Here is a 20,937-nt window from a genome sequence, read left to right on the forward strand (position 1 = left end):
CCTGGTTACATAAGCTCATAGCCTTGAGGACTGGAGTTATGCCCTCTGCCCTTATGATAAGCAATGTCAGAGATGTGAGTGTGAGGTAGGTGAAACATACTCCTCCTTGGATCTTGGTGCTGTTGTTGGATCAGGTCGCCTTTGCCCATTCCAAGTTTCAATCAAGTATATTAACTCTTACATTATTATATGTTCATCACTGCAGTACCTTTTCCTGCCTGCATTAACCAGTATCTATCCATATAAATACTCTCATTAGAGCCTAAAGTGTGTCCATGTTTGGAGGCTGATATCAGAAGGAAGGCACGACAAAGGAAGACAGGTAAATATACATGACGGAAGGACAGTAACAGACTTGAAGGCATGTGTTGTAGAACAGGAAGCATCAGAAGCCTCCTGGACCCTCTTAGCTTTATTTCTATGACATCAATTAAAGTGTGCATTGCATTTATCTAATTTATAGTTTCCACACTAAATAATGCTTAAAGTACCCACCATAGGTTGTTAGATTGTTAGATTGTACCTCTCTCTAGAAAATAATTTTCAGAATATATCATGTAAAAGAAGTGCCTGAGTGACCTATTGTCCGAATTGAGCATTGTAACATGAAGGTGTACTTAAGCATAGTGCTGTCTTTTATAAAGTTGGTATTTGCATTGGAATTTTTGGAGACTCTGGTGGTGCCATATTGATGACTATGTAGAGAAAGGTATGCTTTGGCACATTTAGATGCGTACAATCCAATGGTGATCTTGGTTAGCATGCAAACAGAGGAGAACCTTCATGATCTACTCCATCAACTCTTTTGCACGTCTTGTTTTTCAGTAACAGACTAAATACTGCTGTTACTAATATGTGAAATTCAACTTTTTGTCAAATTTCAGCAGCTCAATTCTATCTCTAACCACTTTCTTTTATCACAGATTTATGCCTACTGCCAGTCAGAGATCATTGTCACATGACACATGTCTCAGTATTGAGCAGAGTTGTCTTTCATGTGCGCACCACCTGGCTTTATCTTCTTTGTGCTGTAGGGGACGGAAGATGGTGCCACTGAACAGGGGAATTATTGGATTTTTGAGGCCAGAATGAAGCAGAGTTTTTTGTTAGCAATTATGCACTGATTAGTTATGTATACACTGGATGGTTTAGATTTGGCAGTGATTTCTGTAAACAGTGGAAAAGGAAAGAATTGCTTTGATGCATTGGTGCACCCAAATGTTGAGCAGAGATAATGACTGCTAACTACTACTGAGTCCACTTCCTGACACTCCTCCTCCCACAATGCAGTGTTCAGGGGGGCCTGAGCAGTTCACAGCAGACACAAGTGTTGTTACAGGAGCCATGGGAGAAATGTGGCAAACAGTGTGCAAGTACCAGCAATACTGTGCACTGATAGTATTTTCTTGCAAACATTTGTGACAGTAGCAGACAATGGCATGGCAGTGATAAGTGTAAGTTTTGCTACCAAAGAGAACCTAGTCCAGATTGTGTGTGTTTGGTGATGATAGTTGGGTCTATCCTCCTTGACAGGTTTGCTTTTGGAATAATTGTTTAGTTTCTCTCACTGTATCAATGGAAAGTTCATGATGTGTCTGTTCAATAAACTTTCATGGGTTCTCACTTGTTGCACTCTGTGAGATATTTGAAAGTATGGTGTAAGTTAATGATAATAAGAAGAACATGTCATTAGGTCACTCTACATTTTTTACAAAGAGTGCTTCTGCTACAATAGGTGTCAAACGAAAACTATACCTATATACACACATGTATGCTATGCCATGATGCCACCATGATCAGAAAGAAATGCAACAATATATTGTGTTAGGCAGCAGCATATACTAATACAGGCATCGTATATGAAGTAATCCTACAGCAATCAATCACCCTGAAAATAGTCTATTTCCCTTTAACCTTCCAAATTAAAGTTTATTTGATTACATTTCAACTTTACAAAAGTGTCGTCTTTAGACTCCCTGTAGACTGCACATTGAGGTCTAAAATATCTCAATGTTCCTTTTGCTGTCTATAAATATTTTAGCTAGTGCTCATTTTGGTCCAGAATAATTGTCAATCTGGACACTGTATGTTCCCTGATATAGTGCATACATTTGGAGATCTTTGGACACCTCAAGCATACCCCTTTCTCAATATTTCTGCTTCATCTTGAACTGAGGCCCATTCTAATTTTTGTAGTCACATAATCTTGAATGGAATTCAAGATGCTGACCATTAAACCTTGTGAAATGCTTGAATGAGACCTCAACAGAAACTGCAACACCAATGTCAATTCAGATATCGACTTAGATGCGATTCGACATAATACGGGTGTTTAGTTTTTTAAAAAATGACCTAAGCTTGCATATCTTGCATTTCTTCTTTTTGTTTGCACTCTTTAGATGTCCATTTATCCAGTTCTCTTCTTCATCCTCATCCTCACTAGCCCATGGTCCCCATGCGCCACCGTTGAGATCTGGATTCCCTCTTGGATCCTCATTTGGATATCGCACTGGGATAGCAGTGTGGTTATAGTAAGCTATACGTTCCAAAAGTTCCTTAACAATTTCAGGCTTCTGTGCAGACAAGTCATAACGTTCAAAAGGGTCTGCTGTGATGTTAAAAAGCCATACTGATTTACGGGCTCCCTCAGTATGTCGTTCTAGGTTCCACCAAGTTCCTGGAAAGTTGGTGAGTGTCTGTGGTGGTATCCAATCACTGTATCCAGGGTCCCCAGTTAACAATTTAAAATCTTTAACCCTTATTGAGGCCTGAATAGCGGTGTTCCATATTCCTTGACCTTCTTCCAAGGATCCAGACCTGGCAAGATTATACAAGGGATCAATATTATGCAGAATTTCAGTCCGTGGTGACTCTTTTCCTTCACTTATTGATGGCCACATGTCATAGCCATCAAGTCCCTCTGTTTCAGAAATGTTTCCTCCTGCCAGACTTACTAGCGTTGGATACCAATCTGTAATATGCATTAGGGTTCGACTAGACCTTCTTTTCTTTTTAATCAATGGACTATGAACAAATCCCAAACTCCTTATACCCCCCTCCCAGTAAGTGCCTTTGCGACCCCGTAAAGGCCAGTTGCTTCCCCCAGAGAAGGTTTGACCCCCATTGTCTGACGAGAATATAATAATACTGTTGTCATAGTAACCATACTTTTTCAATGCCCGGGTGATGTTCTTAACAGCTGCATCCATACATGTTACCATGGCGGCATACTTCCTCCTTGCTACATTGCCCATATTCCTATATTGATAGATGTACTCTCGAGGAGACTGCAAGGGAGTATGCACTGCTTGAAAAGCTATGTATATAAATATAGGTTGCTGGGGATTATGAGAGGCCAATATATGACTTACACGCTGGGAGTAGAATATGGTGGAGTATTTGCCAGCGAGGTTCCAAGCCACATTTTCTCCTTCATGCAGGTCAAAGCCACAAACACCTGGGCCATCACAGTTATCATACGTGTAATAGTCCACATTCCCAGTCAGAGAGCCAAGAAAAGTGTCAAATCCACGTCTTGTTGGAAGGCAATCTTTCTTATAAAATCCCAGATGCCATTTTCCGACCATGTGTGTTGCATAACCAGCTTCCTGCAGCTTTTGGGGCAGTGTCACTTGATGAAGAGGCAAACAGTTGGGCTGTCGTGGTCGTATGATTGAATGCTGCAGTCCAGTGTGGATCTGATACCTGGGAAAAGAGAATAATATGTGTAGGTATTAACTACTACATACTGTATATAAAACAAACATATATAGAGTTGCTATACAGAATTACTAAACTTAATTCTTTAGGGAGAATGTATCAAAAGTGGAGCAGACATAATCTGGAGAAATTGATCATGGCCATGGTTCATAACAAGTCAGCTTCCATCTTTCATTTTCAAAGCTTAACTGAACAAACTTAAGAGATAAGCTGATTGGTTGCCATGGGCAACTGCTCCAGATTCTGTCCACTTATCAACTTGATTTAGGTTTAATTCACATAGGTTTCAGCTAATAAACACTTGTCTACATAAAAATGTGCACAGCAAGCAAACAAACCATTCATAAAGTTGTCAACAAGCTTCCAGCAGTTTTCTTGAAGCTTGTAAAGTATATGTTACCCCAAAAACGAAGAATATGTCGGGTTGTTCATATACTTCTTTCTTAGTAAGGGTAACCTGTAATGGTTTTATTCTGCATGTTACTTCTAAATGCCTAGTGATCCTGCCATTTCCTTTTATTTCCTGTTTTGATCTGACCACACAAAACACAGAAGCAGATCTGTGCTGGTGTGGTCAGTTTGTGTCCTTGGGATTACTGCTTGGAATAACAGGACACCATACCAGCTTGCCTATATCTCCTGTAGCAGAGCCATACCTACTGCAGTAGCATCACTCCAGCCCTTGTTTCTTCTGATTGACAGCCATTGTCAATGTGGATGGAGGTGGATACACAGCCTGGCCGCAAACACACCCCGCTCACACCGCTCTATGAGGAAGAAACACACCCCGCTCTATGAGGAAGAGGGAGGTAATAAGGCTGTGTTTTTAACGGGACTACCAAAAAACGCATTAAAAAAATGTTAATGTTCTTTATTTTTAAAAACAATAAATGTGATTTAAGTCATAGCATGCCATTTGCTGTATTAAAATGGGCTTTTAGTCTACTGTCTTCAAAAATGCTTTAAATTTGACCTATTAGTAATGTAAAAAGTCTGCATTGATATACCTCTGCCGTGTCAATATATATAGCATTAGTTATTAAAAAATAAGTTTACATTTTATCATTATAAAGCATGCCTTGAGCTCAGGCTAAGTGACTGTGCCAGGTTGGAGTGGTGCAGTTTGGGTGTTTCTCATCCAACAGTAGTTAAAGGAAAACTATGGGGTTAAGGCTTTTCCCCATAGTTCTCCTTAGGGTAACGGGAGGACACAAACTAGCGTCCTCCCATCACCCTAGGCTCAGTATACCGCGAGCTGTAGCTCGCGGTATACTGAGACGCCACAGTATACCACGAGCTGCTGCTCGCGGTATACTGAGACGCCGCAGCTGAAGCGGATCCCGACAATTGTGCCGGGATCCGCCCAGCTGCATGACTGACAGCCTGCTCTGCCTATCTAGAAGCAGAGCCAGCTGTACCCGCCCCCTCCCCAGTCCGTTCCGCCAGTCAGCGCTGGCGGATCGGAGCAGGGAGGGGGGAATCCAGCCCCTCCCCTGTCACGGCAGAGAGCCGTGAAAGGATCGATAGGTGAGCGAACACCGGTATGTGTTCGCTCACCTCCCGATCTTCTGAGCCGACCTGTGACAGTCTCATTGTCACAGGTCGGCTAGAACTATGAGGTGAGTGAAAAGCACTCACCGCATAGTTCTTCTTTAAGTGTTGTGAATATGTGTGATCTGTCTAACAGGTAGTCAGCTTCCACAAGCCAGAGAATTTCTACAGTATCCTTGGGTTGACAGTGAACACAGTAGATGTAGAAATTGAAACTCCACACCTATTAAAATAGTCCAGATACAACTTTATCCCATTAGGGTTAGGGGACATTTAAGTAAAGTAGCCAACTCTACCTGCCAAACCAGCTACTGACAAGCCTGAAGTACTCCAATTACAACTCAATACAACTTTCAAGCTGCAGGGATTTTAAGTCCACATACATGATTTTTCTCATTAGGCCTGATGAAGGGGTGTGTTTTGGACCCTTGAAATACATTGGGGGGAATTTATCAAAACTGGAGCAGACAAAATCTGGAGCAGATCTGCACTGCAACCAATCAGCCTCTCTGTCTCATTTTCAAATATTACCTGAGCAAACTGAAGAGAGATGCTGATTGGTTGCCAGAGATCCTGTCTGCTCCAGTTTTGATACATTCCCCCCATTGCATACTCTAATTGAATGTCCTCTAGCCATAATGGGCTAAAGTTGTATCTGGACTATTTTAACTGGTGTAGTTCATCACAGGAGTGGGCTTGGAGCGGTGGCTACTTTACAAAACACACAGGGACCATGGGGAACAAAAGTAGTCACCCTCCAGAAGCAAGGACAGTGTCAGCATGAACTCAGAGATGATTTGAGGATCTACAGCTGAGTGATACACAAATAAGATACATTTTTGTTAATAGTTAAGGTACTTGAATTCATTTTTAAGATTTAACTCCTAAGTTTAGTGTCACTTTAAAGTGTGCAGTGAAATCAGAGTAAGCAATTTCAGTACAGAAGAGGAGCTGTACAACTGTGCAAGACTTAAGGTAAGGCTGGAGTTGAGCCTAAATAATGGTACATTTTCCCAGGCACTGCACTATGCTCTAGTTTAAATTGGAGACCAACAGTATAATTCTTCTTTTCTGCACACTGCAGTCTCTGCCGTTACTCTTTTTTTTGCATCTATGTAGCTTCATAAATATTGAAAATGTAAAAGGTTGGTTTAAAAGTTTTGGTTTCTATAATGTATTTTTTACATACTCTTCGTTCCTCAGCAGGAGAGATATCTGCTATAAGCTTGCACCCTCTGTTCCTCTTCTATGATGCAGTCTGGTTCCAGCTGTCGTTGTGTAAGAGTTAGAAGCCCACAGGTTATCTATTCTTGGTACAGAGCTCATATATAATGTATGAGCAGTGTTTTCTGAAATCATCTCTTTGCATTCTGGTGTATGTTTTATAAATTTTCAGCTCGTGCTGGAAATTATTGACTTGTAAACAAATACTCCCAGGTGTTAGGGTACTTTCCACAATTTAGGTAGAGGAAAGCATTTTTCACGCGCATATTTAGGGCATATCAAGTGCCCTACCATAATGCTGAACATACCACCGCATTTTGTTTTAACCACTAAAGGGCCTGTCCACACCATTCAATGCCTTCACGGCACAGTTCCGCAGTGGATCACATAAACAAAGGCTCCCCGCGTTCTGGGGCCAGAGGAGGTATGGTGGTGCTATTCATGTCAATGGCACCACAAACACACCACCCGCCCGCTGTGCGATCGCCCTCAGCGGAACTCAAGGTTCTGCATTGCCCTGCATTCCTGTGGCGTGCGATTGCAAAAAAATCGTGCATTCACTATTTTTTAGTGAGCACAATGCACTGGAACGTAGGGCATTACAGTAGCACGCATTCCAGTGAAGGCAATCGCACTGCGGGCGGGAGGCGTGTCTGCGGACAACGACTTGGGTGCACTAGCTTAGTGTGTGGCCTTGGAAGCTCTCTGTGTTATCACAGCTTGGAAGATGTGCACGTGTGTTGTTCTTTACTTCACATATGACCCTCTAGGCTCAACATTGAAGGTTTCTCACTGTCACAGGTAAGCAGGGAGGTTCACACTGCAGATTTCTGATTGTGCAAATAGTAATTGTTGGGCTTTAATTCTGATCCATTTTCTGAGATACATTGTCACTAATGAATACAGTAACTGACAATCTTTCGTGATCTGCATTCTTGTGAAGGGTCAGGGACTTGGAGTTTTTTCAAAGAGGTTAAGATTTCAATTAGTAAAAATTTGCATGAAATTCAATTTTCTCCTTTTAAAAATGTTGCTCCATTCCTTTGTATGACCCTGTTTAGTGTTGGTATTGTCCCTATGCACAAAGCAAATGTTTTAATGCTTGCCCTTGTGGCAGTTTAGTAAAATTTGCTAAAAATTGTCATAGTAAATACAAAACAATGTTTCTCAATTGGAATCATGGAACACCATAACTACACAAGGTTGCATAGAGCATAAAAGAGGCATAAAAAGAAGCCACCTGGGAAATCACAGATATAACATAGGGAAAAGCAGGCGTAATAAAGAAATGATTAAACCTGTTTGCTTGCTACAGGCAACTCTTCCACTGGGTTTGGGAAATGTTGTTCATTTATGGCTGGTTTTTCCTTTCTACATAAAAATGAAGGTAATCTTCTGCAAATGTTTGCTGACTGAAAGGTGGGCCAACATAAAGTTTATCCAAACTGTGTTAGACGCTCCTAATACGAACATGCCCTGAACTCTTTCTGAGCTGTCCAAAATCAGTGAACGATTACTTGTAACACTCACTGAAAAAGACTATCTGCATAGAAACATTCTCTAACAAGCTGATTAATCATTTTGACCACAATCTCTTATTTAGATCCATCGCCCAACCTTTCCCAAATTAAACACAAGACTGTGTGATGCTGGGTTTAATTGGCTACAACAGCCCATTTATTAAGCCAGAACAATTAAATAAACAACATTGTAAATGTAGCTCACATAAGTTCACATATGAAAAGTAGCCAGTTTTAAAATGAACTGTAACCAAACTCTGTCCTTAGCTGCACCTCACTGTTTTAAAGACCTCTTATTGAAACACATATCAAGAGATTGTTGGGGTTTAATGAGGCACCAAAGTCATAGCATAAGAAAAAAAAAGAAAAGGATTTATTAACAAATACTCCGTTACAATTGCATAAAAAAGTTCATCAACATATGGTAAAGACCACCCAAAATGTCCTAATAACGCCGCCAAAAGATATCCAAGAGTAACCACACATTGCCATATGTTGATGAACTTTTTTATGCAATTGTAAATGAGTATTTGTTAATAAATCCTTTTCTATTTTTTCTTATGCTATGGCTTTGATACCTTTTAATAAGCCACGATGTTCTTTAAATCTGATGTCTACAATGTATGAGCCACACCTTTGCTTGTCCTAGCATCTTCTGCTGCATTCAACATACATTCAAATAAATAACAATAACCAGCACAGAGAATGAAACACCCTCACAAAAGCCAAGGCAGGTGCTCAGACCTAAAAACTAAAGGGCAATAGTATTACTAAGAAAAATATGAAACTGTCATCCACCAAAAAGTAAAACCTTGGTTTTGGGTAGACTGACTGTAAAGTAGTACCAGTAGCCCACTACTAAGAACTACAATGTGGGCTGAAATATATATTTACTGCTTAACGTTCCAAAGAATTTGTATCTCTGCAGCCAATCTTGTGATTCACAACTCTAATAATCATCAAGGTGACTCTGTTACCAGGTCAGCTGACTGATGATTCAGCTGGCTGATTCATTGTCCAGTGAGAAGACTAGAGGTATGGAACTGTGCTGCTGAACTAAGAAAAGGAACTGCTTAAATACGGTAGTAAATCAACAGATTGGCTGTACAGAGTTACAATTGAATGTTTAAAGTTAAACTTTGGTCAGTTAAAAAAAAATGCCATCACGGTGCCCCCCATATATTTATGAATTACTGCTCATATAGTCTAGAGGGGTGGAGTGCAGCGGAATAATTACCTTTTTCTTTTTTCCCAAGGCAATCAGTGGTCCCCCTCTCTTTCCCTTTCACTCTATGTCCATAATATGGGCAGGCCCTCCCTCAATGTCATCAAGTACAATTAAGCTGTTGCCACTGGGCCTGTATTGGTCATGATGACATCGGTTAAGGGGTGTACGCATGACCAGAAGAAGTGGGGTGGCTTCATGGAACCAGTCATCTATACCAGAACTGAATGGGAGGAAGCTTACAGGACAGAGCTAAGTTATTCTCTATATGATATGCCCCCAAGACTAATTCAGCATTAGATCCTTAATATACAAAAGGGGGGCACCCTAATAGCATTTTGTTATAACTCACCAGAGTTCATCTTGACATGGAAATGTGTATTGAGCTATTTTCCTGTATTTCCAAATGCAATTATTCATTAATCCGGGTTTCTGCTTTAGGGGATCAGCTAACTGGTATATTATTCCACCTCCCAGCTTCACAAGATTGAGGCACATGTGTTTGGCTGCACAGAGATTTCAATAGCATAGTCATTAGAAGCCGAAAAGAAAATGTTTTGTTCAAAGCTGGACTCCAGAATAGGAAATCAGGAAGTCACACACCAATTATGTCAAATCACATTCAACTTTTTTGAACCTGGACATAGTACAATGCAGCCCCACCTAGGACTTCCTAGGCAGGGCTGCAGTGTGCTGTGTCGGAGTACAATAAAGTTCAACAAAGGTCTTATGCCCTGGATATTAAAGTGGAAGTAAACCGCTTTGTAATTTTGTTGTGCCCTAATGTGAAGGCACACAGGTATTACATCCTCTGCGGCACCCGGCTCATTCACGGCATCTTAGAGATGCTGTAAATGGGCCAAGTGTGTACACTGCATGGCACATGCACCAAACCGTGTACACAGAAAATAAAAAATCTACGGGGGAGATGGAAAGGGGTTTTTTTTTTTGGCAGAAGAGATGTTGCTCTGAGTTCAGCTTTAAAAGATATAGAAGAGTCTTTGTTTATACTGTTTTAGGGAAAGTTAACCTACGTTGCGTAACTTAGGAAACATGCATGACATGAAATCCAGAACGATGGATCTTTTTCCAGATGTATTAATATAATTGTATTATGTTTTTGCGTCTTTATTTAGTTTGTGGCTGAGTGATGTCATGTAACAAACAAATTGCTTGAAAACAGATGCCATTATGTAACTGAACAAAAAGAACATACAGTGGTGGTAAGAGAGAAAATGTGCACATGGTTGTGTAATACTATGACAATCTGTGTGATAACAGACAAATGAAAAAGTACATCTGATTGTGTTCTGTGCTGTAACATGGAATTAATCTGCTTTACCAGTGATAAAATGACTTTTTTGACAGCAGAGTCTTGAGCACTGGTTATGGTATTAGAATAGGGAACATATCTATTGGCTGCTGGAGCTTTTTAAAAATACGTTTGGTGGTGGGGTGGCGTACATGTCTACTTAATAATTGGATAGTGCAGCATAGAAGGGATACATCTGGAGATCGTCCTCACAATCAGTATGGAAATAAGTCATTTACAGTATTACTATAGGAGTAATACTACATTTATTGGTATAGTAAAGTGATATTAAAGTCAAAAATGTGTTAAGCAATTTTAAATGCTGGTTAAATCACTTACAATGGATTCTGCTATTTGAAGTCTAATTGATACTTAATGGATGCTGCTACTTGATGTTTAATTTTTAATTCCCTGCAGAATCAGCTGGTCCCCTAAGCACTGGGCCTGATATCCTGTTTAAGGGGGGCTCCTTACCTTTGCATGGTCTTATGGAGCCACTCTTGTGTGTGCTAGTAAGAGGTGTGCGTCTCCACAGCAAGGCAATCCACTCCTCTGCTCCCCACTACTCCCCCCTCCTTTCTCCAAGCTAATAGACGGACAGCTGCTGGAGACTGCTCTGTCCCAGTGGCGTCACAAGGGGTGTGGGGGGTGCGGCTCGCACCCGGGGGACACCATTGGAGGGGTAACACCAAAATGACTAACTTTCATTTTGGTGTCACCCCCCGCTGAAAAGTTGGGTGCTCGTTCATGGACCGAACGCCCGACAGTATCAGGAGAGAGAGGAGGGGACCCGGCGGCATACCTTATCCCGCCGGGTGACTGTCCCCTCCTCTCTCTGCCGGCGTCCATCACCAAGATGGCCTGCCGGCAGGTATCAAAAGATCACGCGGTGACGCCTCGTTGTCACCCAACCTCGGGACGCCCCTGCTCTGCCACTAGTGATCTTGTACTGGACAGGAAGTTCAGGGAACCCCAGCTGAGAAAGTTGGAGCCAGCTGTTCAGAAACATGATGACTGTAAGTGTTTGAGCAAGAATTTAAAAAAATACTTTGCTGGGCGATGTATATTTGTTCAATCCGGATTGATTATTGAAAAAAGTTGGACAGTTTATTACTACTTTAATGAATATAGAGCTGCATTAATTTACATATTTTATATCTCCCCGAGTGCAGCTTTAAGTGACAAAATATGATATGTTAGGCTACATAAGCTAGGTTTTAATAAATTATTAAAATACTATAATTATCAGAATGGGTGTAAATGAAAGAATGACAGTAACATGTATTTTGTGATATTTTTATATTTTATGCTGCTCATCCATAGCTATTCATAGATGTGAAATCAGTACTCAATAACACACAACCGTCTTCTGTTAGTCCCCATTTGAATGGGTCGGTGAGATGACATATTCTATAGTGAAGTGTGGTGAGTATACACTTGATAGTCAGATGGAAAGGGCATTATTGTCTTTGGACTGGTTAGTAGGTGTACATATTAGAAACAGATCTGGCCATGAAGTAGAGGACCCGTCTATTCTCAGCTGAGTGGTGGAATAATAGTTATGAATATGGAGTAGTCAGAAGATACAGATGGTTTTGGGTGATATCTGTCTGCTAGTGGGGTGGTAATATGATTCATGACAGCTGGGTAGCAGAGACCTGTGGAGGAAGATGGAGGGAGCAAATCATCAGTTAATTTTTTTGGAAAACTTGTGGCTGTCTATTCCTATAATGACTAATACGTGATGGTGAAAAGGTAGTCAAAGGAGACATTTTTTTAAGGTTACTATTCTTGTAGATTGTAAAGTAAATCTGTCACACACAGCATTTACAGAAATGCTTAAAGACATAGTCCACCTTTTCAAAAGATATTAACCCCTTAATGACCAAGGCCTTTTTTTTCCCATATTTTGCACCCATGTTATAATCAACATATTAAGCCTGAAAATTATTTCAGACACCCAAACATTATATATTTTCTGGAAGCCAAGACACTGTAGAATACAATGGTGACAGTTGCAAAGTTTTATGTTGCACGATATTAGCGCAACTTATTATCACACCCAAAAATGTAGTGAAAAATGCACTTAAGTTAAATATACAGAGTTATTCACAAAAGGGTGAAGAGTTTGGAGAAGGCAGAAGAAGTGAACAATCTAGGACAACATAGCTGAACTGGAAAGTGAGCTGAATTGGAGAATTTTTCCAAATCATCTATGTTGTCCTAGATTAGTCACTTCTCCTGCCTTCTCCGGACTCTTCCCCCTTTTGTGAATAACCCTGTTAGTGCCCAAAACACAAAAAAATACCCATTTTTAATAAAATATAAAAGATGAGGTTCTATCGAGTAAGTCGATACCCAACATGCCCAGGTTAAAAATTGTGTGCATCTGCGAAACGGCAACAAAATTCAGTGCCCCAAAAAAGTCCATAGACAACAACTTAAAAGCCCCTACAGGTCATTAGTTTTGAGACATGCATAAATATTGGCCCTAAAATTATTGCTCTTACTCTGGCGTACGCACAATATCCAACATGTGTAGAGCAATCGCCTTTTGCGTATGTAGGTGCACCTGACGCGTGTTTACGTTATGGAGCCTGTGCTCGGAGAGGGATTTAATTTTTTTTTTTTTATTATTTTCACATTTATTTCATTTGATATTATTTTTAAACACTGTTATTTTCATTTTTTACAAACCCCCCATGTGATAGCATATAGGTGGTGACAGGTACTCTTTAAGGTGATATTTGGAGTCCAAAAGACCCCTAGTATCACCTTTCCACTCTAAATAAGCTATTGGAGCTATTGAAGTGCAGATCGCACTTCAATAGCTTATTGCTGGCCAGGAGCCGAACAATGACAGCTCAGGGACCAGAAGTGAGGTAATCTGCATCGCTCTTGGTCCCATAGAACGGGGAGATCGGTGAACGGACGCTGCTCTCCTCCCCAGCTTCCAGCCGACACCCGTGATGCCGGTTCTGGGCCAGCAGGAGGGGCAGCTCGACAGTTGGCTTTACAAATATAAACAGAGTGGTGCAGGGAGTCTGTTTAAACGGGACCGCTGCCCGAAAGGGGTTAATGAATGCACACACATTAGTGAAAGAAAAAAATATGCATTTCTTCTTTTTGCATTTGAGCCTGCAAAGCATTGCAACTACGATCAGTGGATCTCGGGTGCAATGCACAGGTTCCTACAGACTGATTCCCCAGCCCCCAAGTCTGTACCAAGGTTATGGGCCTGGAGGAAGCCACACACATCCGCACCAAGTTCAAATGGATACAGAACCCTGTAGGGAGAAGAGCGCTGTGATGGTCCAGAAGGTGAAATATTCTTTCAAAGGTTGCCTTCACTGAAAACCACATTCCAAAGGATTATTAGATCCAGAAATAAAGGCAACTGAAATGTATGCAACTCTCATCTTTTCATTTTAGGCTTCATTTACACTAAGCGATTTGGGATTCCTGCAGCAGAAATCCCAGTTGTCCCATTTAGCTGCGTCCGCTGTACCTGTTCAATATAATGACCGGCAGACAGCAGCCACATCTATAAGTGACGGTCCACATGTGATATGTGATAGGATTACATGCAGTTTGGAATCGATCACTGTCCCTGGAGACATCTATCGTGCATCTAGAAACAGTGATCTATTCCAAACTCCATGTAACTACATGCGGACTGCCACTTACAGATGCAGCCGCTGTCACGCGGTCATTAACTTGAACGGGTACAGCTATCCTGCATCCACGGACAGTGACCTATTCCAAACCACATGCAATTGTATCACATATGATTACATGTGGATTGCCACTTACAGATGCAGCTGCTGTCACACGGTCCAGCTATCCTGCGTCCAGGGACAGTGATCTATTCCAAACCGCATGAAATGTGATGGACTGCTGCTTATAGATTGGGCCGCTGTCACTCGGTCATTAACTTGATCGGGTGACGGTGTCTACAGCTAGAGACATTCAGGATTCCTGCTGCAGGAATCCATAGGTTCCTGCTGCAGGAATCCCAAATTGCATAGTGTTAATGAAGCCAAAGAGTTGAGATGGATACCACTACCCTTCCTCCTACCTCACCACACTGTTGAACATATCATGCCATTGATGGCCTCACTGACTAATAGCGAAGGTCAATAGGCAGGATGGCCAGAACCAGAGAGGCCTTTACAGTAAGATCTGCATAACTGAGACCCCCTTATTACTGGACAAAATGATAGTAGAAAGAGGACCCTGCACATCAAAGGACTGGCCAGGAGACCTTCTACCATGGTACAATACTATACTCCTGCTAAACATTATGACAAATAGACATCCAGGGAAGGACTAGGGGGTAGAGTGAAGACTGGAATTGGAGTTTAAGTCTGGTTTCATATGGATTTCTTACAGATGGCAATATTTACAGAATCATCATTTTACCCAATATGCTCATCCAATGGACAAATCATGATAAAGTATAGTGAGGGGAATTTATCAAAACTAGAGCAGACAAAATCTGGAGCAGCTGTGCATGGCAACCAATCAGCTTCTCTCTTTCATTTGCAAACCGTAACTGAACAAACTAAAGAGAGAAGCTGATAGGTTGCCATAAGCACCTGCTCCAGATTCTTCAGCTCCAGTTTTGATAAATTCCCCCCAGTGTGTTTTCAGGGAATGGAGGAGGAGTGGATAAATGACAGGATCTTCAATGCCTATTCACAGAGTGCAATGCATTGTGGGAGAATAGTAGTACAAGTTCTTTGAAGAGGGGGCATGTAGGGAAGGTGAGCGCCTGCGCAACTCTTCACATTGCTGTTACCCATACAGTACTGGAAGATAGCCGCTCAGGGCTATATCCAGTGGCTATGGAGGCGGCATGAAGGGAGGATTCTTGCAAGAACCAGCAGCATGCAGGAGATGGGATACAGATACACTTCCGCTTTAAGGGCTTGTTTAAACTGAAAGTGGTGCTGGAACCCACTGCGATCTTCTCCCTGCGTTCTGGGGCAGGAGGGGGCGTGGCGGTGCATTGAATTCAATGGCACCGCTTGCACGCCAGCTACCGCTCTGGAACGCATAGCTTTCGGTGTGAACAAGGCCTAAGAGTTAAAACAATCTCAGACAATTACCTGTGCTGTAAAAAGATAAGTGGTCACCTTTGATATTTAAATATGTTCTTCACTTACCCATCTCATATTGCCCCATTGGCCATAAGATGCAATGGCTTTCTTTCAGCTTTCTACCCTACTACTCTCCATTGAGCAAGGACAAATACCTTTGTTCCATGCTGTATTTAGATGTATATGTGAGCTGTTTCATCCCCCCTGTGCTTGACATTGCACAGACAAGTTTCAGATAGATACATCCTATCATTCTTAGCAGCAGGAAGTTCATTCCACCGGGAGATCTACAGAAACTCTACACCTGAAGGCAAAATGGTCCTTATGAATGGCAAGAACACAGCAATCTCTATTTTTCTTTTTTTTACATTGCTTAACCCCTAAACGACCTGTTTGCTTGAGGTGAAAAGCCCACTTTGTGCAGACATCTGAAACACACTGCCCGTTATATTTCTGGCATGCTGCTTTTTCTCATCACACGGGTTAATGTCAAATAGGATGGGAGCCAAGACAGCTTCTTTGCTGGCAAGAACTTCTGGCTACACAAATGATCTCTTGTTTACATATTCAGTAACTTTAGTCCCCCTGCAAATGACCCTCTAGGAAGTCTGCTTCTGGCCAATGCCAAGTCACTTTTCACTAGACATGTAAGTCCTTCATTTAGGGTCTACTTCTCTATCAGAGGTGCTCTACGGATCCCAGATTTTTAGTACTTTAATTTGGAGGCTAGAATAACGAGGCTCAGGTCTGTTTGGGATCCATAAAATCTATCTATCTATAAAATATTTACCAGACCAAAGGTGGGCCAATAAGACACGTTCATAGTTAGGGTTTACATAAACTTTAACTTTTCCTTTAGGGCTGAAATATTTGTGATGCGGTGCGTTGCAATAACCCGCACATTAACATACAATGCCACAACGCGCATTATGTTTTGAAGGGAATCATAACACATTACAGCAATGCAGCTTCAACAAAAATGTGTTGTAGTGCAACACAATGTTTGGTAAGGCAGTACGGTGTGTTGTGGTCCTCTGCATCCAGAAAATGCTGCATGTCTGTTCCTGTGCATGGCATCCCATTTAAAATGAATAGGCTGCCTTAACACAACGCATGTTAACGCATGACACAATGCCTGTGGACACTTGAGAGAATGGAGAAGTACTATGGAGAGGGACAGGGAAAATGTTATGCTAATAGTAACAGGGCTATTCACAAAAGGGTGAAGAGTTTGGAGAAGGCAGGAGAAGTGAACAATCTAGGACAACATAGCTGATTTGGACAACTTCTCAATTCAGCTCACTTTCCAGTTCAGCTATGTTGTCCTAGATTGTTCACTTCTCCTGCCTTCTCCAAACTCTTCACCCTTTTGTGAATAACCCTGTAAATGTTAGGCAGCCCATACACCTTGCTATCATCGGACGACACTTTTGGTCCGTTGATCGAACCGTCGTATGATTTTCGTACGGCGGGCCCATCCTGCCCCGATTATCGCAAGGTTGAATCAGCTGTAATTAGAAGGAAGCACCTGAATGAATTGCGGTAATCGATCGCACGTATTTTCGTCTGCGCATGTGCAGTGTAAATCGTACGAATTTTGACGTATGGAAACGCCACTAACCTTGCGAAAATTGTACGATCGACCGAAGTTTTCTAACCTGCTGGTTAGTCGAAAGTCGATCGATTGTACAGTATTTGCAGTTGTACATTGCCCATCAACCTTACGAATATCGGACGAAAACGTGATCGAATACGAAAATCGTCTGATATTCGTAAGGTGTATGGGCAGCTTTAGGGATGGATGCTAGTTGGGGGATAAGGGTGCTTAATGTGAAATTCATGTTTGTTTTTAGTACCTAAAGTCCCACACCCAAATATACCGCGTATGGTTCATGGCACTGAGATCTACCATATTGTGTTTCTATGTGAATAAGGGACACATTTGCATCAAAACAATCAGGGCATCAGCATTGGTTTTGCAAAGTTTTATAAGTTACAAGCAAGCTCCAGCAGATCCTAAAGATCCTAATGCACACAATGACCCTTTGGCAATAGCAGGAGTATTGTTTTTGGGATGGACATTTATTTTTAACTACTCATTTCCTTACCAGCTACAACATTCGAAAGCCATCAACTATACAATCTGTGTGCACACTAATTATTCATGGAATTATTTCTTTTTAAAGCTTCATTCATCCCCAGCATTCATCCATTCTAAGCATCAAAAAAAGACCCAGTCACACCTGTGCGCTTCGCCTGAACATTGGATACTCGGGAAGAGAGACAAAGCCCCTTTGTCTCGTTTATTTTCACTTCTTTCTTGTGGGGCTTTTCATATGCACACACTTAAGCAAACCACATTGTTTGAAAATGCCACATAGTTATAAAACCACATTGACGTATGCTGCATTGATATTATAAATGCATAGCATGTGTGCTTTTAGGGCTCATTCACACGGGGACAAATACAGGTACGTGGGCACACAGTGTAAAATATACCTATTTGTGGCACCCTGGAGCACCAGCTGCTGCGCTTTTTTGTCCATATGATTTGTTTACATTCAGGTTCCAAAACGCAGAAGTTTCGCAATCAGAAACTTATGCCTGTACACATGCATGTGTAAATGCTGGTACTTGTGTTTACACGTATATACCTACATACACGGCCGTCCTTATAATGAGGCAGTTGGGGCAGCTACAGCGTTCCAGGTTGCTCAGAGATCCTAGCAACCTGTAACGCTCTGTCTGGCGTCCTGTCCAGCTCACTGACGTCACCGGTTGCCAAGAGCTGAGCGGGACGCTGTGGCTTGCATCCCGCCAAGCTCCTGGAAAACAGTAGCATTAGTGAGCTGAGTGGGATGCCAGACTGAGCCGTTTTCTACGCAGCCCGACGTCCTCCGCCGCCTCCCCCGCCCACCGGTACAACATCGTAACGGGCGGCAAATTCCATAGGGACAGCCCTGCGGATACAGCGTATTCTGTCCATACTATCCTAATAAATACACAAAAGCTGGGGCTCCCAGGTGCCGCAACAAAACAGGCATATTTTATAGCGTATGACCATACACCTGTATTGGCGTCACTGGCAATGAGCCCCATTTGAATGAAGAAACTTTGTGAAATTAAATGTTAAGTGAAAATGTAGCTTTTGATTAAGATGGTCACAAATGACACATGTAAAATGTATTGATTTTTAAAATGTTGTGATGTTCCTGTGTCCTATGTATGCAAAATTTGAACTTTGTACTTTTTGTAGCCCATAGCAGCCAATCCAATTTTAGTATTCATTCCGTAATGTGCAAAATAAAAGGGGGATTTTATATTTACCCCTGAGCTGTAAAACAACAGGTCCCGCAGGACTCCTGTTTCAGGTTTCATGTCCTGGAGCTGCAGTGCCATGCTATGACATCAGCAGAGTCTTTAGTGAAAGTGCAGGAAGACACTGCTGACATCAGTACTCACCATGCAGAGATGCTGCAGGTCACATGACCTAGCATGCTTGTTTAGGTCATGTGACTTAGAACCGAAGCACCACAGGAGCAGGTTTTTACAGTTTTGAGGTAAGTGATTGATAAATTTGCTACCATGGCTGGTCTTTCTTCAGCCTATTAAGGTAAAACCTAACTCCACGGCTTGTGTCCACTTCAGTAAGTGACTGCATTGCTTGTTCTGGACAACAGCTCGAGTCCTCGCTAAACCAACCCTGTTCACAAATCACTAGTGCATTAAAAAAGACAAAGTAAAATAATAAAAAGAAACCAGACAATAGAGTGTGCTTGAAACACTTAGAACAGGTCAAAGTCATCCCTCATTTCCATAGAAGAGAATGTCTACTTACCTGCCAGTGATAAGCTGACTGCGTGAAGGCGTACATATGGGCTGTACATAATAATTCTCTAGCTTGACTCCCTCGGCAGCAAGGCGATCCAGAGTTGGAGTTTGTATGTCCGATCCGTGGTACCCTATATCGTGGTACCCCTGGTCGTCAGTAAGGATGAAGATGATGTGCGGGGGCCTGAGAGAAAGAGGTGCCTGAAGTTTAGCTGGAGCATCACCGGGGCTGTCTCCAAGTACTGCTGGCTTCATCCAATCCCAGGACATATAACCAATGCTCAGCAGGCTTACTAGAGAAAATCCTGTTAAGGTTTGGACTGCCATATCCACACTCTAGCCACCGGGCTGTCACACAGGTTGGCAAAGCTCTCGTCAGCCGGCTAGTGTCCTGGCATCAGAACATCAATTTCCCTGAAAAGAAAACCCCAACTCTCCATCCAGTTTGGATTTCGCAGAATAAAGTCTTAGCAGCAACATGCAGAAGTCAGGGGGTGGTCATCTCTCCTCAACCCTTGTTGGAACCCTTCCAGCAACATGTGCCTATAGGGACTTCTCAGATCTCAAAGTCACACAGTCTGTCCCTTCAGAGGCTCCAACCCAGCCAAGAGAAAAAGATGAACTCCAGCCTTTAGCTTAATCTCTGCTTTTCCTCGAAAGTTAGAAAAACTTCACTGAAAACAAACTTTGTCGTCCTGACTTTCCGAAATGAAACAAGGCAGAAGTCAGTAATCTTGTAAAGATGCTGAGGAATCCATTCGATCTCTTTTGGAATGTCAGTGCTTTTTATTTTAATTCAGAAGACTTTAATCTAAAATCCACCAGTCCATCCCAGCTACGTATCCTCGGGCTTTAACAGCAGTTAGAAAACCTTTTAAGACTTAGTTACATCTGCCAGCCCTGTGGAGCATTTGTAAGCAAGCCAGGCAGAACTTTGGAATTTTTCCCTGAACTTATCTGGACGCTCAGACAGGGAAGAAAAAGAAAGAGGGAGAGACTCTCTCTAGACAAGAGAGAGAGGTGTCCAAGTAAATTAGTAGTTTGTAGCATCTGTTTGGATATGACCAGCTCTGGCAGGTTTAAGGAGAGCTCGGGATGCTGGTCCCTCCCAGTTCCTCCAATCCAAAAGGAAAGCTTTTAAAAGTCAGCCCGGGACACTCCAGGGTCCTAGTGTGCTCCCTCTCTTTTTAACTCTACCAGAGGCATTACGCTGTCATGAAATGAATGAGCTTTTCTTTTGTTTAAGGTTATATTTTATGGGAAACTACAGAGCTCATTTTGATTTTTTTTATTATTATTATTTTTTATATTATTATTATTATTATTATACTATTTATTATACTTTTAGATTGTAAGCCCTCAAGGGCAGGGCCCTTCTTACCATCTTGTCTTGAATTGTATTGTGATTGTAATGTCTTCCTTATAGTAAAGCACTGAGCAAACTGTTGGCGC

General features: G+C 41.9%; 1 protein-coding gene across 1 annotated transcript; it reads right to left on the reverse strand.

Annotated features, from left to right (window-relative positions):
- Window positions 1-1,699: 1,699 nt before the first annotated feature.
- ARSI (arylsulfatase family member I) lies at window positions 1,700-20,102 on the reverse strand. Its single transcript, XM_018554952.1, has 2 exons — window positions 19,493-20,102; window positions 1,700-3,705 (listed from the first exon to the last, which is right to left on the reverse strand). The coding sequence occupies exons 1-2, from the start codon at window positions 19,810-19,812 to the stop codon at window positions 2,304-2,306; spliced, it is 1,722 nt and encodes a 573-aa protein (XP_018410454.1). The 5' UTR covers window positions 19,813-20,102; the 3' UTR covers window positions 1,700-2,303.
- Window positions 20,103-20,937: the final 835 nt, after the last annotated feature.

This window comes from Nanorana parkeri, unplaced genomic scaffold (genome assembly GCF_000935625.1).
Source record: "Nanorana parkeri isolate BGI_ZX_2015 unplaced genomic scaffold, ASM93562v1 scaffold179, whole genome shotgun sequence".
In the NCBI taxonomy this organism is placed as follows: Eukaryota; Metazoa; Chordata; class Amphibia; order Anura; family Dicroglossidae; genus Nanorana; species Nanorana parkeri.